Consider the following 16,037-nt stretch of genomic DNA (forward strand, 5'->3'; position numbering starts at 1 on the left):
ACAGAGAATGCCCTGCCAGCTGCCTCCTATCTTGGATAATGAGGGGGATACAGCTGAGGCACCCCTGCTGACTCAACTGTGCCATGAAATGACATTTTAAGTTGGAGCAAAATGAACATTTTCCTTTCATTTTGAAGTGTCAATTAGAAGTAAAAATTTTCATTTTGAAATTGCTCCCAGGAAAACCAAAATTTCCCATCAGACTTGACATTTTCCCACTGGAAATTTAGATTTTGACTAAGCTATATTTTGGGGTAGAACATTTTTCAACTCAAAAAATTTCAACTATTCTAATGCTGATGATAGGCACTTAGGCCAACTGACTGTTAATCACAGGCAGTGGAAATTCTTAGATATTTCCTAACACCTGGAGATTTCATATCATGAGAGGAAGATGCAAAAAAAAAAAAAAAAAATTGTTGAATCTAGGGCTAGATTTAAATTTCTGTTCTGGTCTCAAAGGACACATACCTGAAAATACAATGATCCTCTTACTTGCAGGGAATGTAATATTCTGAAGCACATTTATGTTTGTGTTAAAAGGGCAAGGTTCCAACTAGAAATGGACTTGAGTTATGATAAGCAGATCTGAACCTGAACTTCCCCAATTTTCAGCCCTTCGGGTCTAGTGTTTGGATCTGTCTATATTCTTAACATGTAATCACCCCTGATGTCACATGTTTGAATTCTGAAGAGCATACATTCTTCCAGCTAAGGTCAGCATGAATTTACACTTGGGAATTTTCCTTCCGTTTTTTGATGGTATGAACCCTACATAGTTTTGTATTTTTATGATTCACCAGCTTTGGGTCAGAACCCACCCATTTTTTTAGACTCTCCCAACACAAGGATAGATGAGATGTGGTTCTGAATATCTTCCCTTTTGCAGGATATCCTATCAAACCTCTATCACATTTAAATAGCGTATCTTTTCAGAGATCAACTGTAATGAAATGATGGTACTATGTAATTATTGCTTTAAAATTAAGGGACGTTAAAGGGTTGCAACCAGGTTCCAGCATGACAGTATTAGGCATATAAAGCATAAGTAAATGAAGCACTTAAAAATCAGGCCTCTAAAAGCTGTTTCTGTTTTGTCGTTTTCATATATAAAACAATTCTACGTGTTCCTCAAGCATGTTTATTAAATCTGGTAAAAACAACCTACAATTCTCTGGTCAGTATAATCCCCACTGCTGTATGCTGTGGCCAGTGTCGAGGAACACTTCTCTGCATACCAGGGAGAAAGACCTTGTTGAGAAGCACTGCTTATGGATATAGTGTAGATACTATCTGTGTAACCATCACAGTCACAGTTATCACCCTGACGACCACCATTCCCAGAAGCCCATACAAAAATGGAACCTTTTCCATTTCGGCCCTAAGGAAAAGAAAGGAATGATTATCATAAGGAAGAAAGTCTACAGTCTCTTTAGTACATTCACACCAAAAATCCACATAATTAAATGATCTGCAGACGATAAAGAATAATTATTCATATAAATCATAAAAAGTTAGAGGTAGAAAAGACCTATTATATGTTCCAGTCTATCTCCCTGCCAGTGAGGGATTGCTCTCTATAGTACATCATCTTGTGATTGGTCCAGTCTAGTTTTAAATGTCACAATTAATCGGGCATCTACCACGTCCACTGGAAATACGTTTTGGATGCAAATCAGGAGACTGTGATCAATAATGTGGTTTTTCCTATGAACACATTTGGTACTGAGTGTGTTTACAAAAAGCAGAAATATTTTTTTCAATAAATGGAACTTAATTATGAGTTAATTTCATTTGCATTTGTTGTGATCACAGTAATATTGGTAAGCAGTATGTCTGATGTGTGAGATGACATTTCCATTCAACTCCCTTTGTAATTATGCCCTTTACAGTTTGGCATTTACTTGATGAAAAACTGCAAACCCATAAGCTCATTTTATTGGAGAGTCTACTCATCACTCCCAAATCTGTGGGCTTCCAGTCATCAATCTCAGGGCACAATTGCCCCCACTTCCTATTCCAGTTTCTAATGTATAATAAATTAGTTGCAGCTATAAAGATGCTGATAGCTAGGGATGTGGAGAGCTGGAGCAGCATGAAAAATGCCACACTTTTCCAAGTTTAAACAAGTATTTGCCATTACATCTTAAACTCTTGTAGACTTTAAGTGGAAAGTATCTGCTAATGTGCAGAGCAGAAGCTTACATTTTTAATTCAGTATTAATTTATGTACATTCATTATAGAGAGCAACTAGAAAAGCAGATCATCAATTAATCCCCTCTAATCAATGTTGACGTAGCTGGTTCAGGGGCCAAGTGGCAATTGCAGCAATCTCAAAATAAAAAATAAAAATAGAAAAACAAGCTACACTCTTCCTATTAGAGTTGTCAGGGTGACTCCATTGGAAATCACAATAAATGAAATAACTTGTTTTAGTAACTATGGCCCCAATCCAGCAACACACTTAAACACATGAGACACTCCATTGACTTCAGCAGGAATACTCATGGGGCTACTCATGTACTTACGATTAAACATGTGCTTAAGTGCTTTGCTGGATCCGGATCTAGGGGGCCAGTCCTGAAGCTAGCTGAACACTGTCATCTCTGACTTCAATGGGAGTTGAGGGCACTCAGTACCTTGCAGGATGGGTCCCCAATGGGTTAGTTTGGTACAAAATAAACTGAAAAAATGCTGTCCTCTTCACCAAGCAAATTTCCTGATTTCCCAAGTCCAAGCCTATGATTTCAGGGGCATTAGTTCCTTACTCTTTCCAATGCCCTTTCAGTCCATCTTCCCTTCCCACCCCCTGAGACTCAATTTTCCACTCTCCCTTTTCAGACTTCCATTCCTCTCCCTCCCCATCTCTATCTCTCCCTTACCAACACCTTTATCATTGGTTAGAATTTCCCTCAGTTGTCAGGCTCCCGCTTCTTCTGTCCCTCTTTCTGCTGTTCTTGGCCTTTCCCTTTTCTCCAGACACCTCTTCTACAACTCCACGAGCTCTGCTTCAGGCTCTTTCTCTTCTCCATTTATCTCTCTGCTGCATCCTCCTGTCAACACTATCACTAGACCATCTTTAGATGTCTCGATATCTCCTCCTGGCTAACAGGTGGGGACAGTGTTCATGTGTCTGTTTCTGTGTGTACACAGCACTCTCATTCAACACACAACTTGTCTCCTAACCAGATCTATAGGAATAACATAAAAGAGAATTTAAAAGCTGCTGCTTTCAGTATTCTCCAGCATGCATTCCTCCAATCTTCATTTTAATTGGATTAGGTTATGCATAAAGCAATTAACATAGTGCAAGTAACAGAATAACACAACCCATCCACACAGTGCTAAAACACATCACCATTTTACAAAATGAAATATTCGTGAAGCGAACACTTTGTATTAAATTTTTATAGGAGCCTCTGTGCAGAAATCCAATTACTATTCAGAGCAAAACATGCAGACAGAGAGGAGGTGGGGGAAGGGAGGCACAAAAGCAGCAAAAGGAAGGATGAAGAAGGAAAGCTAGTCTGCAGAGAATAACCTCTTGAAAGCAGAACACTGTAAGAATGTTTCATAAGTCAGGTCCCAGCTGGGAAATTTTGCTGAACCTTTATATTAACATCCTTCTAAAGAATGATTCAGTTTCTCAAATCTGTTTGAATGAGCAGAATGCTTTAGCAAGAAATAGACAAAGAATGGACCATTTTCTCACCCCTAAGAACCATTTTAAACTACGGTCTTTACCTGCAAGCTGGGCTGTATTTCAACTTAACTACCTGTTAGCTTACCTGTTTGATCCCATATTCAAAAGCCTTCTGTGCTAGCCTGCCAGGTCCCTCTACAGTTTTACCATCATCATTAGGGCCCCAGCTTGCACTGTAAATATCCACATGTTCTGGATTGAAACCAATTGAACTGGCTTCAATGGCATCAGTGACTATTCCATCCAGCATTCTTATACCTTAAAATAAAAAAAACAGGAAGAATGAATCTATTTAATGTTTCCTTTACATTATCATTAACTGCTCGTACAGCACCTAACACAATGGGGTCCTGGTCCAAGATTATAATATCAATGTAAAACATTTCATGTATGTATCATCCTTCCTTTGAGGAATTCAGGCATTTTACAAATATTAAAAGTGACCTTATAAAAATTGGACTGTGCCCCACTATTTCTCTCCCATTTTTTTCTTTTTATAGTGTACAGAGAAGGACTGTGAGAGTTCCCCCTCCCCCAGTTTGTTTTTTACCCTTGAAATATAAAAAAGGACAAATCTGGTCTACAGTGTTGTTGTTTTTTTCTTGAGAACCTCCTGAATGTCTCATAGAAGGTGTATTGTATGCTCTTATTTTAAGGTCTGTCTGTCTGTCTCGTCTGTCTCTCGTCTTTTAACAAAGATTTCTTTTCTCTGGAAGTTAAATAGGTGTTATCAAAAACAGAGTTTTTAAAAGTCTTTTGTCTTTAAAAACTTTGAGTTTAAAAATTTTGTTTAAAATGAAGAATTTTAAACACTCTGACTAAAAAATCCCTTCCCCTCTCAATTACCAAGCTTGTCTTTTATGCTAGCTATCCAATCCTGAATACACAAAGGAATATTGCAGAAATTTCCCAGCATTGCTAATACTAGTTAATTTTTACCATTGTGAGCAATGTGGGAAGCCCCAGTGATAGCCAGCCATTAACATTTTCATTAGAACCATGTCATCTAATCTTGCTCAGAGCAGGGCTATTCTCCAGGATGCCCTAAATTCCAATGGCAGCTAGTGGCTCATCTGCACTAGAGCTTCCAACATTGCTAACACTGTTCGTTATGTTAGAAATGGTGGGGAACTTTTGCAAAATTCCAGCAGTGGTGCAGCAATGGTAGCAACAATACAACCACTAATGTAATGAGGATTCGGAACAGGTTTTCATGGCACAATAATAAAAATGCTTAGGCTCTGTCTATGCTAGCAATTTAGTACCAGAGAAGCTGTATCATTGCTGGCAGTTGCTGAACTATTGATTATAATTCTTCTAGTGTAGAAATTCTCATACATTTTCCAAAGAAGGACAGACAAGATCTGAATTTCTAATGGGAGGGGGGTGAAAAAACACCAAACCTCAGGCTTTGATTCCTTCTTTTGCATTATTAAGAAGCAAAAAAAGGGAACTGACTGCAGGATTAGGGCCCGAGATTGTAATATGCAATGAAATACTTAGAAAACAGGAGCTAGTATAGACACTGTGAGAGCACCAATAGAGGTAAAGGCAGCTGTACAGATCTGTAATATAATACAAGAACAAACAATTATATCCTCAGCACACTAGCAAAAAACAATTCAAGCAAAACTGCTGTTTCGGTTCAATTCTCTGTGAAAATTCTGTTTGTTTTCTAAATAAACTCAGGGATATGATTATTGTAATGGTTTTTTATTAAATTAGTTTTCACCAGGAAGCAGAGTCATATTTGTCCATACATTTGTCTTTCCCTTTTCTTCTACATGCTTGTTTCCCATCATCAGCCTCATGAATTCAAAAGCAAAAGGAATTTCAGACAGATACATGTAGCTGCCTGACAGATGGCTATTTTTAGCATCACATTCACTATGTTGGAACTCTCAGCCCAGTCCTTCATAAAATATAACTTCTTAATCATTTGATTTCCATGCAGCATCAGAAGAAACAGTGCTATGGTGACGTATGTGTAAATAAATAAATTCCATTTACTATATGGTATATGGGATAAACATTTCTTTTTTCTACAGAAAATAAAGGAGGGAAGTGCATGTAAACACTAAATAAAATTGAAATGTAACCTTTAAAACTGATACAAGGAAATATTTTTCAAATAATGCACAATAAGCCTGTGGAACACATTGCCACATGATTTCAATGAGAGCAAGAATTTAATAGGATTCAAAACAGGATTGGACATTTATACGGATAATGAGAACATCCAGAGTTATGATGTTAAATATTTGAAAAATAAACAAGAGCATTCCTTCCTGGAGATGTGTACCAGTAAAAACCTGTATCTCCATTGCAAATCATATAATAAAGCATGCAAACAGGTGTGAAGTAACCTTCTTTGTATATGCAAGCGCTTGGAAATGTGGGTACAGTGAGTGTTCAACATTTTTGCAGTTTCATCCCTTCACCCTGCTTTAAATATTTGATCCTTGGTGTCTTCATCTTCTGAATGAGATCTTTTATTTAAACAGTGTGTGAAAGCATAAAGCAGAATGGCAAAAGCGGACAGGAAAATGACATCTGTGACAGCTCTAAACCCCTCTGAGAAAACAGGACTCAAACGGTGAGAACAGTAATCACAGTTGTCAATCCCAGCTCAGCTGTCCCATTTGAGTCAAGGAAAAAATTGTGAAATTGAAAAACTACAAATTTACAACTCTATTTTCTTTTGTGCTAAATAACCACTAGCAACTGATATTTTGATCATGTCTATTTCACAGATATGTAATAAACTAGACTTTCAGACACCATTCTATTGACTAACCAATAAACAAGCCTTTACCATTCTACTGACTAACAGATAAACAAGCCTTTACCTGTTTTCAAAATTAACATGTAATTGAAATGGAGAAACAAGCAATTGAAATGGAAACCACAGCAATATGAATACCTTGACTGACACCACCTTTCTATATAACTGTGTAGACAGGAACAAAACACTCTAAATAAGAGTAGATAGGAAATTGGATTTTCTTTCTTTCACTCTGCAGGTTCTATTTATTTTTGTTCAAAATGAAATACCAGTCCACCATTCCTTTATTTAAAAATATAGCCCTCTATTTAGTTGCAACCAATAATCATATTATGGATCAAACTCTGAGAAACTGATGGTTGCTCTGGATTTGAGACAATATACATGTAGCAACTTACACTATTTCTGGTATGAAACCAAATACCGCAAGGTGCTGAATGCCTCTTGAGACACGCTGAGCACACTCAGCTCAAGGTGATGGTAGCTCAGGGTGCTCAGCACCTCCAACTGAGTGCTCAGTAACTTTCAGGGCCAGTCCCTTACTTCACTTTGTTTCCATTCACATCAGAAAAAGTAAAGTTTAAATCAAATTATTGTTTGGTTTCTTACCTCCAACTCTGGAATTGTATGCCACGCCAACACCACATTTCTTGTTATTGGCCTGCATGGCAATTTCTCCTGCACATCGTGTTCCATGTCTGGATAAAGTAAATGATCATTTAAATCATACTATAACTCAGTGCATTTATTTAACCTATAGAGAGACTTGTCACTTTTCTGCTAGAATTGGTGCATTCTTTCATCACCGAGATGTGAACTCTTTGAATATTAAATAGGTATGGAAATATGTCTATTTGGAAAAGAATGCACTTTTTGTACTTAGGCTTTGGTAATCATAATTTCGAACCATCCCGTGATCAATAGATCATCAGGATGAGGCACTAAGGACCTGATCCAAACCTCACTGAAGTCAATAGAAAGATCATGTTGTTACAATGTCTACCATGAGCTGTACCATGCTTACTATAACAGAATGCAGTAGTGAGGCAAATTTGGAATGCCAAGAAGATGCTAAATCCCTTAAAAATATCATGAAAAAAGCCACTTTTAAGCAAAAATTTAGACATTTAATTTATTTTGGAATGCAACTGGGTAGTATTTAAAATAAACAAACCTCTTCATCTTTGTGAAATGATTCCTCTAACAAGGAATCTTTTGCCATGAAGGATTCCTACCCTTCAAAGCATAACAAGACAGCATAACTATACAGAGTTACTTTATCTAGTACTACAGCTTGGTATGCAACTAAATGATTCAATGTTTCTGGATGGAATTCCATTTACATATTAATAAAGATTAGAGGTAATGCAGGTAGATTTAAAAGATAATGTCATTGGAATAAGAGGATAATGGCCTCCTACTGCTATATAAATGCTGAAGCAAAGCAAAGACATTCATTTTCAAAATCATAGAACATTTCTCCTCTGATAACTTCCCATTCTGGTGACTTTATTTCTATTATACCAATGGATTCATGATGTGGATGCTACCATTGTGCCTGATAGACAGTGGGGAACCAGAGTGTGAGTTCCTCATTGTATCATTATTAAATAGTGACTTCACAACTGGCTTACATAATTGACTTGTTCTGTGCTACAGCTTGTAAAGAGGTCTGTTCTCTTCTCTGTGGACTAGCTCTCTTCCTAAACTATCATGGAAGGATCTAGGTGCAGCAGAACTACCATGGTGTTTCACTGTGCAGAGAAGTGGGTTGTAGGGAGGTCATGCGGGAAGATTCTTCATTCCTTCCCTCCAACAAAATGCTACAAAATTCCACTAAAATAACTGGCCAGGTGTGTAGGAGGGAGCCAGCTACACCTTCACAAGGGATGGTGCGGTGGGTATGTTCCCCTAGTGCAGGGAGGGGCAAACTTTTTGGCCTGAGGGCCGCATCGGGTTTCGTAAATTGTATGGAGGATCGGTTAGGGGAGGGGTTCACGGCCCCTCCCCCCTTTGACTCCTGCCCCAACCAACCCCCCCGTTCCCTGACGCCCCCCCCCCCGGATCCCTGCCCCATCCACACACACCCCTCACTGTCCCCCGACCCCTGCCCCATCCAACCATCCCTTCTCCCTGTCCCCTGACTGCCCCCGGAACCCCTGCCCCTGACTGCCCCCTGCTGCCCCATCCAACCCCCCCCTCCTTCCTGACTGCCCCCCCGGGACCCCTGCCCCCATTCAACCCCGTTTCCCCGCCCCGACCCCTATCCACACCCCAGCCCCCTGACTACCACCCCAAACTCCCCTGCCCTCTATCCAACCCCCCCTGCTCCATGCCCCCTCACCGCGCTGCCTGGAGCACTGGTGGCTGGTGGCACTACAGCCATGCCGCCCAGCTGGAGCCAGGCCACGCTGCCGTCGCGACCACGCAGCTCAGAGCACCGGGTCAGGCCAGGCTCTGCAGCTGCGCTGCCCCAGGCGCTCACAGCCTGCCACCCAGAGCATTGCGCCAACGGCCGAGCGAGCTGAGGCTGCAGGGGAGGGGGAACAGCAGGGGAGGTGCCAGGGCTAGCCTCCCGGATGAGGTGCTCGGGGGCCAGGCAGGATGGTCCCGCAGGCCGGATGCGGCCCACGGACCGTAGTTTGCCCACCTCTGCCCTAGTGCCTAAGACACAGTCCCTCCCAGAAGCCATCCGATGGGCAGATGTAGTTCCTCATCGTCCCCCGTGCAAGGCCGTGCATTACAGGCATAACTGAGTACAAAGTCTGCTTAGTCAGATCGGTGTGCCCTATAATTCATTAGCACTAACACCAAAAGATTGTTCCCTTGAGATTACAAATATGTTATCAGTGCTTTATACATAGAACCATATGAAAAAGAGAGCTTCAAAACATAATGGGGAAATTAAATTGAAAAAACTCATCTTGATCTGGAAACTTATTCAACATCCATATACAATGTGCGCAAAAATACCATAATGTTTTTTCCCTTTTACATGTAATAGTCCTTCTGAGTACAAATATTTCTCAGGTTAATGGTGAAGAGCTGTGCATTTGCCTGTTCTAAGGCACAGCATAATACTTCATTAGTTTGTTTCTTTTTACAAAATGAGAGGCTACTCACTTGTTTTCATTTGTTGGATCATATCTGGGAAAGGGATCGTGATCATTGTCATTGAAATCATAACTTGCCTCTGGATCCTAAATTAAAAAATAGACTTTATAGTTACAATGAGAGAATATCCTCTAAAACAAGTTTTAAAGTTTCTGAAGTCTATACTAGGTGATGGCCAAATTAATTAGATAGATAGACGTGACATCAACTTTAATGTATATTTTGTCCTCAGCGTTAGTCATCATTCTTGATGTTTAGGTGAACAGTTCACTTTCATAAAATAAAAGTACATAACATTTAAATTAATCTTCTAGAGAGGTATTGATTAGCATGCACGTGGGAAAGGTTTTTTGCTATCAAAGCTTTGGATGTTGGAAGGCTAGTGTGGGGAGGCCTGCAAAGAAAGGTATTGGGATATCTAGAAGAAGGGCACTGGATGGTTTATTTATCATCAAATCACTTTACAAACATTTAATTAAGGAATCCTCACAGGCAGAGCTGTTTTGAACGACAAGTTTTTGTTAAATGAAAAGTGGCTTTTTTCAAAACCAATTTTTTTCATGAAAAATTGGTGAAAGTTTTTTGTTTACAATCTGTTTTCAGTAAAAAAAAATGATAACCATTTCAATAACATTTTCAAAAATATTTTTTTAATTCTCCATTTTTTTTAGCAAAATTAAACATGGATCTTTTAAGAAATCTTTGAAATGACAACAATTTTGAACATTTTAATTTTTGTGTAGTTAAATTCTGGAACTGGCTTCCAAAGGAGGTTGTGGAATCCCCATCAGGTTTTAGGAACAGGTTGGACAAACACCAGTAAGGGATAGTCTAGGTTTACTTGGTCCTGCTTCAGCACAGGGGGCTGGACTTGGTGAGCACTCAAGATCCCTTCCAGCCTTACATTTCTATGACGCTGTGAATAAAAAATCCACAAAGGGCTAAAAGAGTTTTAATAATTCAGCGTTAAACCATTGTGTCTAAACATGCCCAGGGACTAAACCACCCTGAAGAACCCACTATCCTGGTGAGCTTATTACTCAATTCCTAGTGATACAGGCCAGGGTCCAAATTATGCTTGAGGTGAGTATTTCAGTTTCTCTGTCATGTGGGAGCTGTCTTACTGAACAGAGAGAAAGCCAACGAAGAATGTTTGTATATAAACATCTGCAATTGTTTTATTTTTTCTACAGCATTCTTAAATCACAAACTTACATAGTTAGTATATATGTCAGTGTGATTCCACTCCAAGCCATCATCGAGCACTGTTATAACAACACCTTTGCCTGTAATCCCTTTTTGCCATACAGGAATAACATGGAGATCCAGTTTTGGCAGAGATGGAGTCACCCTTGTATCTTGCTGGGGGGAAAAATGATAGTAAGCATTTTAACATTTATACATTCATATTACACCTGTTCAAAGCTGTGTTTGAGCCATATTACAAATGTGCTTTAAATCAACCTTGGTTTGAGTGTGACCAGAATTTGTAAATTCCACCCAAGTTTTACAAAAAATCAACGAAGATTGGCCTGTTCAAATAGCCGGGATACTGACAAACCTCCCTATCCCTACCCAACTTCCCTCATTCCGTTCACCATATGACTTATGATCCTCCCGAAAGATATCTTAGGTAAGAAAGGGGCATCCTGTGTCTGATAACAGGAGTAAGGGAGACTGAGGAGCAGGATATGCTGGATGATCCTTGGATATTTGAGTTAATAGTCAAATCTACAAAGGCTGGTTCTCTTTCACCCACTGAGAACCAAACTGCAGCCACCCAGGATATGAGGAGCTGTGTTTTCTCTAAATGGTCTCTCCTTTGATGTCCAGGTTAGCTAGTGGAAAACAATTAGGAAATGGAAGGAATTAAAATGATGGGTTGATTATGAAGGACTGTGCTGAATCACAATTTGCTATTTACTGTCTTCTCTTGGAAACATGACTCACCTATGCCCTCTTTCCATTCATGGAAGGGTCTTTAAAGATTAACTCTTAAACAGATTATTTTTCTTTTGTAATGTAAACCATAACCATATATATATTTTAATATGTGACAGCTGTACTTGATACCTCTATAAAAACACAGGCATAGATTCAATCACTAATGTTTTCTTTGAGTTTCTCAGCACATAAATACATTATTAAATAGGATTTTTTTTAAATTTTTGTACATCTTTGTTTCCAGAAAAATGCTGAACGAAGCGTGAGATCCAGATAATGAAATGTACTGCGGGAACAACATTTCTTGCATTACAATGCCCTGTTTTCTAGCAGCTGCATTTCAGGGAAATATTCTAGGTCACAGGGTTGTTCTGTAGGATCTATCAAATAATTGCTTTTCTGATGCATGTGTGAGGATAACCTGGGGCAGTGGGTTCTATTTTGTCATCAGAGCAGCCAATGAGCAATGTATTTATTACATGAATAGGGAAGTACCTTGGAAAAAATACTTAACCCTTAAATAGCACTTTTTATTTGAGGATTTCAAAACACTTTGTAAAGGAGGTAAGTATCATGATCCCTGTATGAGCAAACTGAGATGCAAAGAGGTGAAATGACCTGTCAGAGCCACACAGTGAGTTGTGGAAGTACCAAGAAGAGAAACTAGGTCTCCTAGATTCCAGTCCATTGCCTTTTCCACAAGACCACACTGCCGTTCTGTGTATTTGCATTCTCCCCATTGGAAATGAGCTGGAAAGAGAACACAGGGGAAAGGCTTCCCGGAAATAAAGATTCTGAATATCTCCATTGCAAAAAAACGAAACAAAAAACCCACAGCTGACCAACCAGCATTGGGGTGGGAGAAAAGCAGGCCAATCAAAGCAGAGCAAACAAAAAATGCCCAGCGGCACAGCAATACAGTGCCCCCTTGAAGCTGATGCCCGAGGCAAGTGCCCCTCCCTAGAACCAGCTTTGCCTGGGGCTTCTAACAGTACCTTACCCTCATTCCCTCTTTTGGAGCCAATGAAGTCTGAAGGTACAGGCATAAGTAGATGCACAGTGTGATCATATGTGGTGAACAGGCTTAAGTCTAGTTATGATGGGGAATGTCCAGCAGATTCTCAGAAAAGCAATGTAAAACTCAGCTGTATTTAGCTGGGTTGTCACAGGAGGTCAAAAAAACATGTATAGGGCAGGAAACCTCATCCTCTGCCACCTTTTCATTAATGATTTGATCCTATGAGATGCGGAGCACCTTCAACTCCAGTCAGTCAACAGAAATTGGGGTGGTCAGCACTTTGCAGGTTTGAAGCTTTATTCCCTGTTGACATATGCAGTGTGCATTATTAGCTCCAACACAGAAATATGCTACCAACTAAAGAGGTAGAACTAGAGATGCTGGTGTTATCTGGTAAGGCTAAAATTCCTATTATTGTAAACATGGTTCTTAACTGTTTAATAGCTTTCTAAGGTATCACATAATTCCAGTGATCAGAAACTTGAACTGGATGACATGGCCTTTGCGTGAACTGTGGTTTAAAGAGAGAGAACATTGCTTGGTGACATCAAATGCTAAGACCTATCATTTCCATGGGCTACACCAAGGAAAGTGACTACAGTCTGCTCCCTTCTGTGCACCCTCTTTGACATCAACAAAATAGCACATGTGATCAGTATAAATAAAGTTCATTGCCTGCTAATATCATATAAAAATAAACTCTTACCAGGTACCACTGCTGATTCCACATAGGATCGTTGAAAAGGTTTTCTGCTGAGTCTCTCAAGGCTGAACGCTTAGTTCGCTTTTTTTCATACTGTTGCTCTGCCCATGACACCTACAAGTATTTTTATCAACAATAACAACGTATAAACCCACAGAGATTAACTGGTTTTGAGAGTGTTTCATTGTAAAACAGTACCTTGGTATCTAGAGGGAAAAGTGGAGGGTTCATTGCTGCAAAGTGCATTTCTGCATTAAAGTGTATCTTAAACAGAAGGAAGATTCAGTGAAACCATGATACTATAAAATCATTTAAAGTACAGCTAGAGTGAAAATCTTTTATCCGCAAATGCCCCATAATGCACCTTTTTTTTGTTGAAAGTATATAGCTGTTAGAAGATTGCCTAATCTGTAGTAGTGACTCAAACAAGCAAAAACACAATTTGTTTCACTCTTCAGCCTACAATTTAATATCTCTCTACGTGAACTAGAAAGAACGGGAACCGTGAATTTTTAGAGGGGGAAAAAGAGCCATTCTTGCCACAGTCACAGCAATGTTGCTACTCATAGTCAATCTGTCCTTCAAAGCAGCTTTCCAAATGGCATTTATGATCACATTCCACTTCAAAGTGTAAACAATTAGAAAGAAGTGAATAGTATGCCAAATTCAACACTGGTGTGACTCTATTAAAGTCAGTGTGGTTACACCAAAATGAATATGTTCAAGTGTGTTTGTGAATGTGTCTATGCATGTAATTGCATGCCAGTTATAGATATACCTGACTATGTCTAATTTACTTGATGGTATTTTCAAAAGGTTTCTCATTTTGTCTGTTGGAATGAATTACTCCTTTGTCTATTTACCTAGAAAAATTCAGTTCAATTTTAACAGAGACAGATTCTGATACCCTTACTTATGCTGAGTGGAACCTTATTCTGCAAATAGTGCTATTTATTTCAGTTGGGGAACTATTCATGGAAGTAAGATGCTACTCAACATGAGTATGGGTATCAGAATCTGGCCCATAGCTGGTGTCTAACATAGACTTGTTTTTTGCTCCATTTTCCAGCTTGGTAAAGTGAAAACAAGTTAGGTGACTTGCCAAGATCCTACAAGTCCTCAGCTCAAGATGTTCCTGGCTCCCTAACCCTTTGCTCTAAACATCAGATTATGTTTTTTGATTAGGACTCGTCTCTCTATGCTGTGCTCTCATACCTTTTTGATTTACACGTCTGTCACAGGATATGTTAGTCACAATTGTGACTATGAAAAACCCAATTTAATGAACAGTTATATTGATATGATTTAAATGTATTTCACATGAGGGAAAGTTAATGAAAAGCTCCACATAAGAGAATATAGCCTAAAAAAACTGAGGCCGCTACATGTACGTAATTTGAGAGTACACCGCATAATATAGATTTTCCTACTTTGTGTACATTTAGTGCTAAAAATGCGTGCTGAGTGACAGCCCTGTAGACTGTAGACCTCTCCTTATCCACTGAACAGGAATAGCATGGACAGTATTAGTGCAAAAAATATTCTACTACTCCCCCATCAATGTGCAGGAAGACCACTTCTACACAAGTAAGGATGGTAATCCTTCACTCTCCTCCGTGTCCATTCAGTGCTTGGCCTCTTTGTCAGTTAATGTCATTTTTGTGATGAGGACAACTGCACTCTGGGAAATGAGCCGAGATCACCAAACTCATACATCAGTGAAAGACATCGTCTAACAAGCCACATTTTTGTCACTATGTAGTTGGGCTTGATTCAAACTGTCAATCTAATAGAGAGAAACAAGGCTCTGTACTAACCCATTGTGAGCCAACCAGCCATTGATATATAGAATAGTTAAAATTATCCCTTGAATTTGATGTAATGTTGTCGATAGAAAATGGATTTTTAAACTAGTCTGAATATTGGAAGAAGTTAGGGAACCAGATAATTACACATTTTTAAAAGTTAAAAGCATTACACATTTTACTTTAAATAATGGGCAGATTATAAAGAGGCATAGCTCCAGGACCTTACTTATTGCATTTTGATACAACAAATTAATATTCTCAATACTATAGGCCAAAAGTTTCCCTAATTTACACCCACACAGCCCTACTAAAGTAAATGGAATACTACAAACATAGCTAAAGGCAGGATTCTGTCCACTGTCTTTTAAAAATGTATTTAATTCTATTAAGACAGGCTGCTCTTGAAAAGGTATAGATCTTTAGTGAAGATGTCTATGTATAACTGTATAGCCAGGGCCGGCACCAGCCAAGCAAGCTCGTGCTTGGGGCGGCAGATTCCAAGGGGCGGCATTCCGGCCGCCCTTTTTATTCTTTTTCTTTTTGGTTTGCCGCTCTGGCCGCCCTTTAGGGGGCGGCGGCACAGAGAAGGGGAGCGCCCTGCAGCAAACTCGGCAGGGCAGCCCACGTCCTTCCCTCCCAGCCGACCAGAGTGGCGCAGAGCCCTCCCAGCAGGCGGTGTGGCGGGAGGGACCGCATGGTGAGCGCCCCGCTGAAGCCCTGGCCGTCCCCCTTCACTCTCCCCCCCCGCTAGACCAGGCGCACACTCCGCTGCACGTCTGCAGCACAGGGAGACCCCCTGCACCCTGGCTCCCGCCGCCCCGCTTGTTTTGGTTCTTTTTGCTTTGCGGCCGCGGCCGGCCCGCTGGTGTTTTGTGTGTGTGTGTGTGCTTTGCTGCTCCGGCCACCCCTGAGGTGTGTTTTGTGTGTGTGCTTTGCTGCTCCGGCCACCCCGCAGGTGTTT

General features: G+C 40.0%; 1 protein-coding gene across 1 annotated transcript in view; it reads right to left on the minus strand.

Annotated features, from left to right (window-relative positions):
• The window catches only part of PCSK1 (proprotein convertase subtilisin/kexin type 1), a 33,577-nt gene that overhangs the window by 13,060 nt on the left and 4,480 nt on the right, over positions 1-16,037 (minus strand). The window contains exons 3-8 of the mRNA XM_024206569.1: positions 13,272-13,382; positions 10,819-10,965; positions 9,613-9,689; positions 7,099-7,187; positions 3,790-3,962; positions 1,169-1,381 (exon numbers count right to left, since the gene is read on the minus strand). Of these exons, the coding sequence (XP_024062337.1) occupies positions 1,169-1,381; positions 3,790-3,962; positions 7,099-7,187; positions 9,613-9,689; positions 10,819-10,965; positions 13,272-13,382 (810 nt within the window). The remainder of the gene's footprint in view (positions 1-1,168; positions 1,382-3,789; positions 3,963-7,098; positions 7,188-9,612; positions 9,690-10,818; positions 10,966-13,271; positions 13,383-16,037) is intronic.

The sequence above is a fragment of the Terrapene carolina genome, unplaced genomic scaffold (genome assembly GCF_002925995.2).
Source record: "Terrapene carolina triunguis isolate 2854851 unplaced genomic scaffold, T_m_triunguis-2.0 Scaffold69, whole genome shotgun sequence".
Taxonomy (NCBI): domain Eukaryota; kingdom Metazoa; phylum Chordata; order Testudines; family Emydidae; genus Terrapene; species Terrapene triunguis.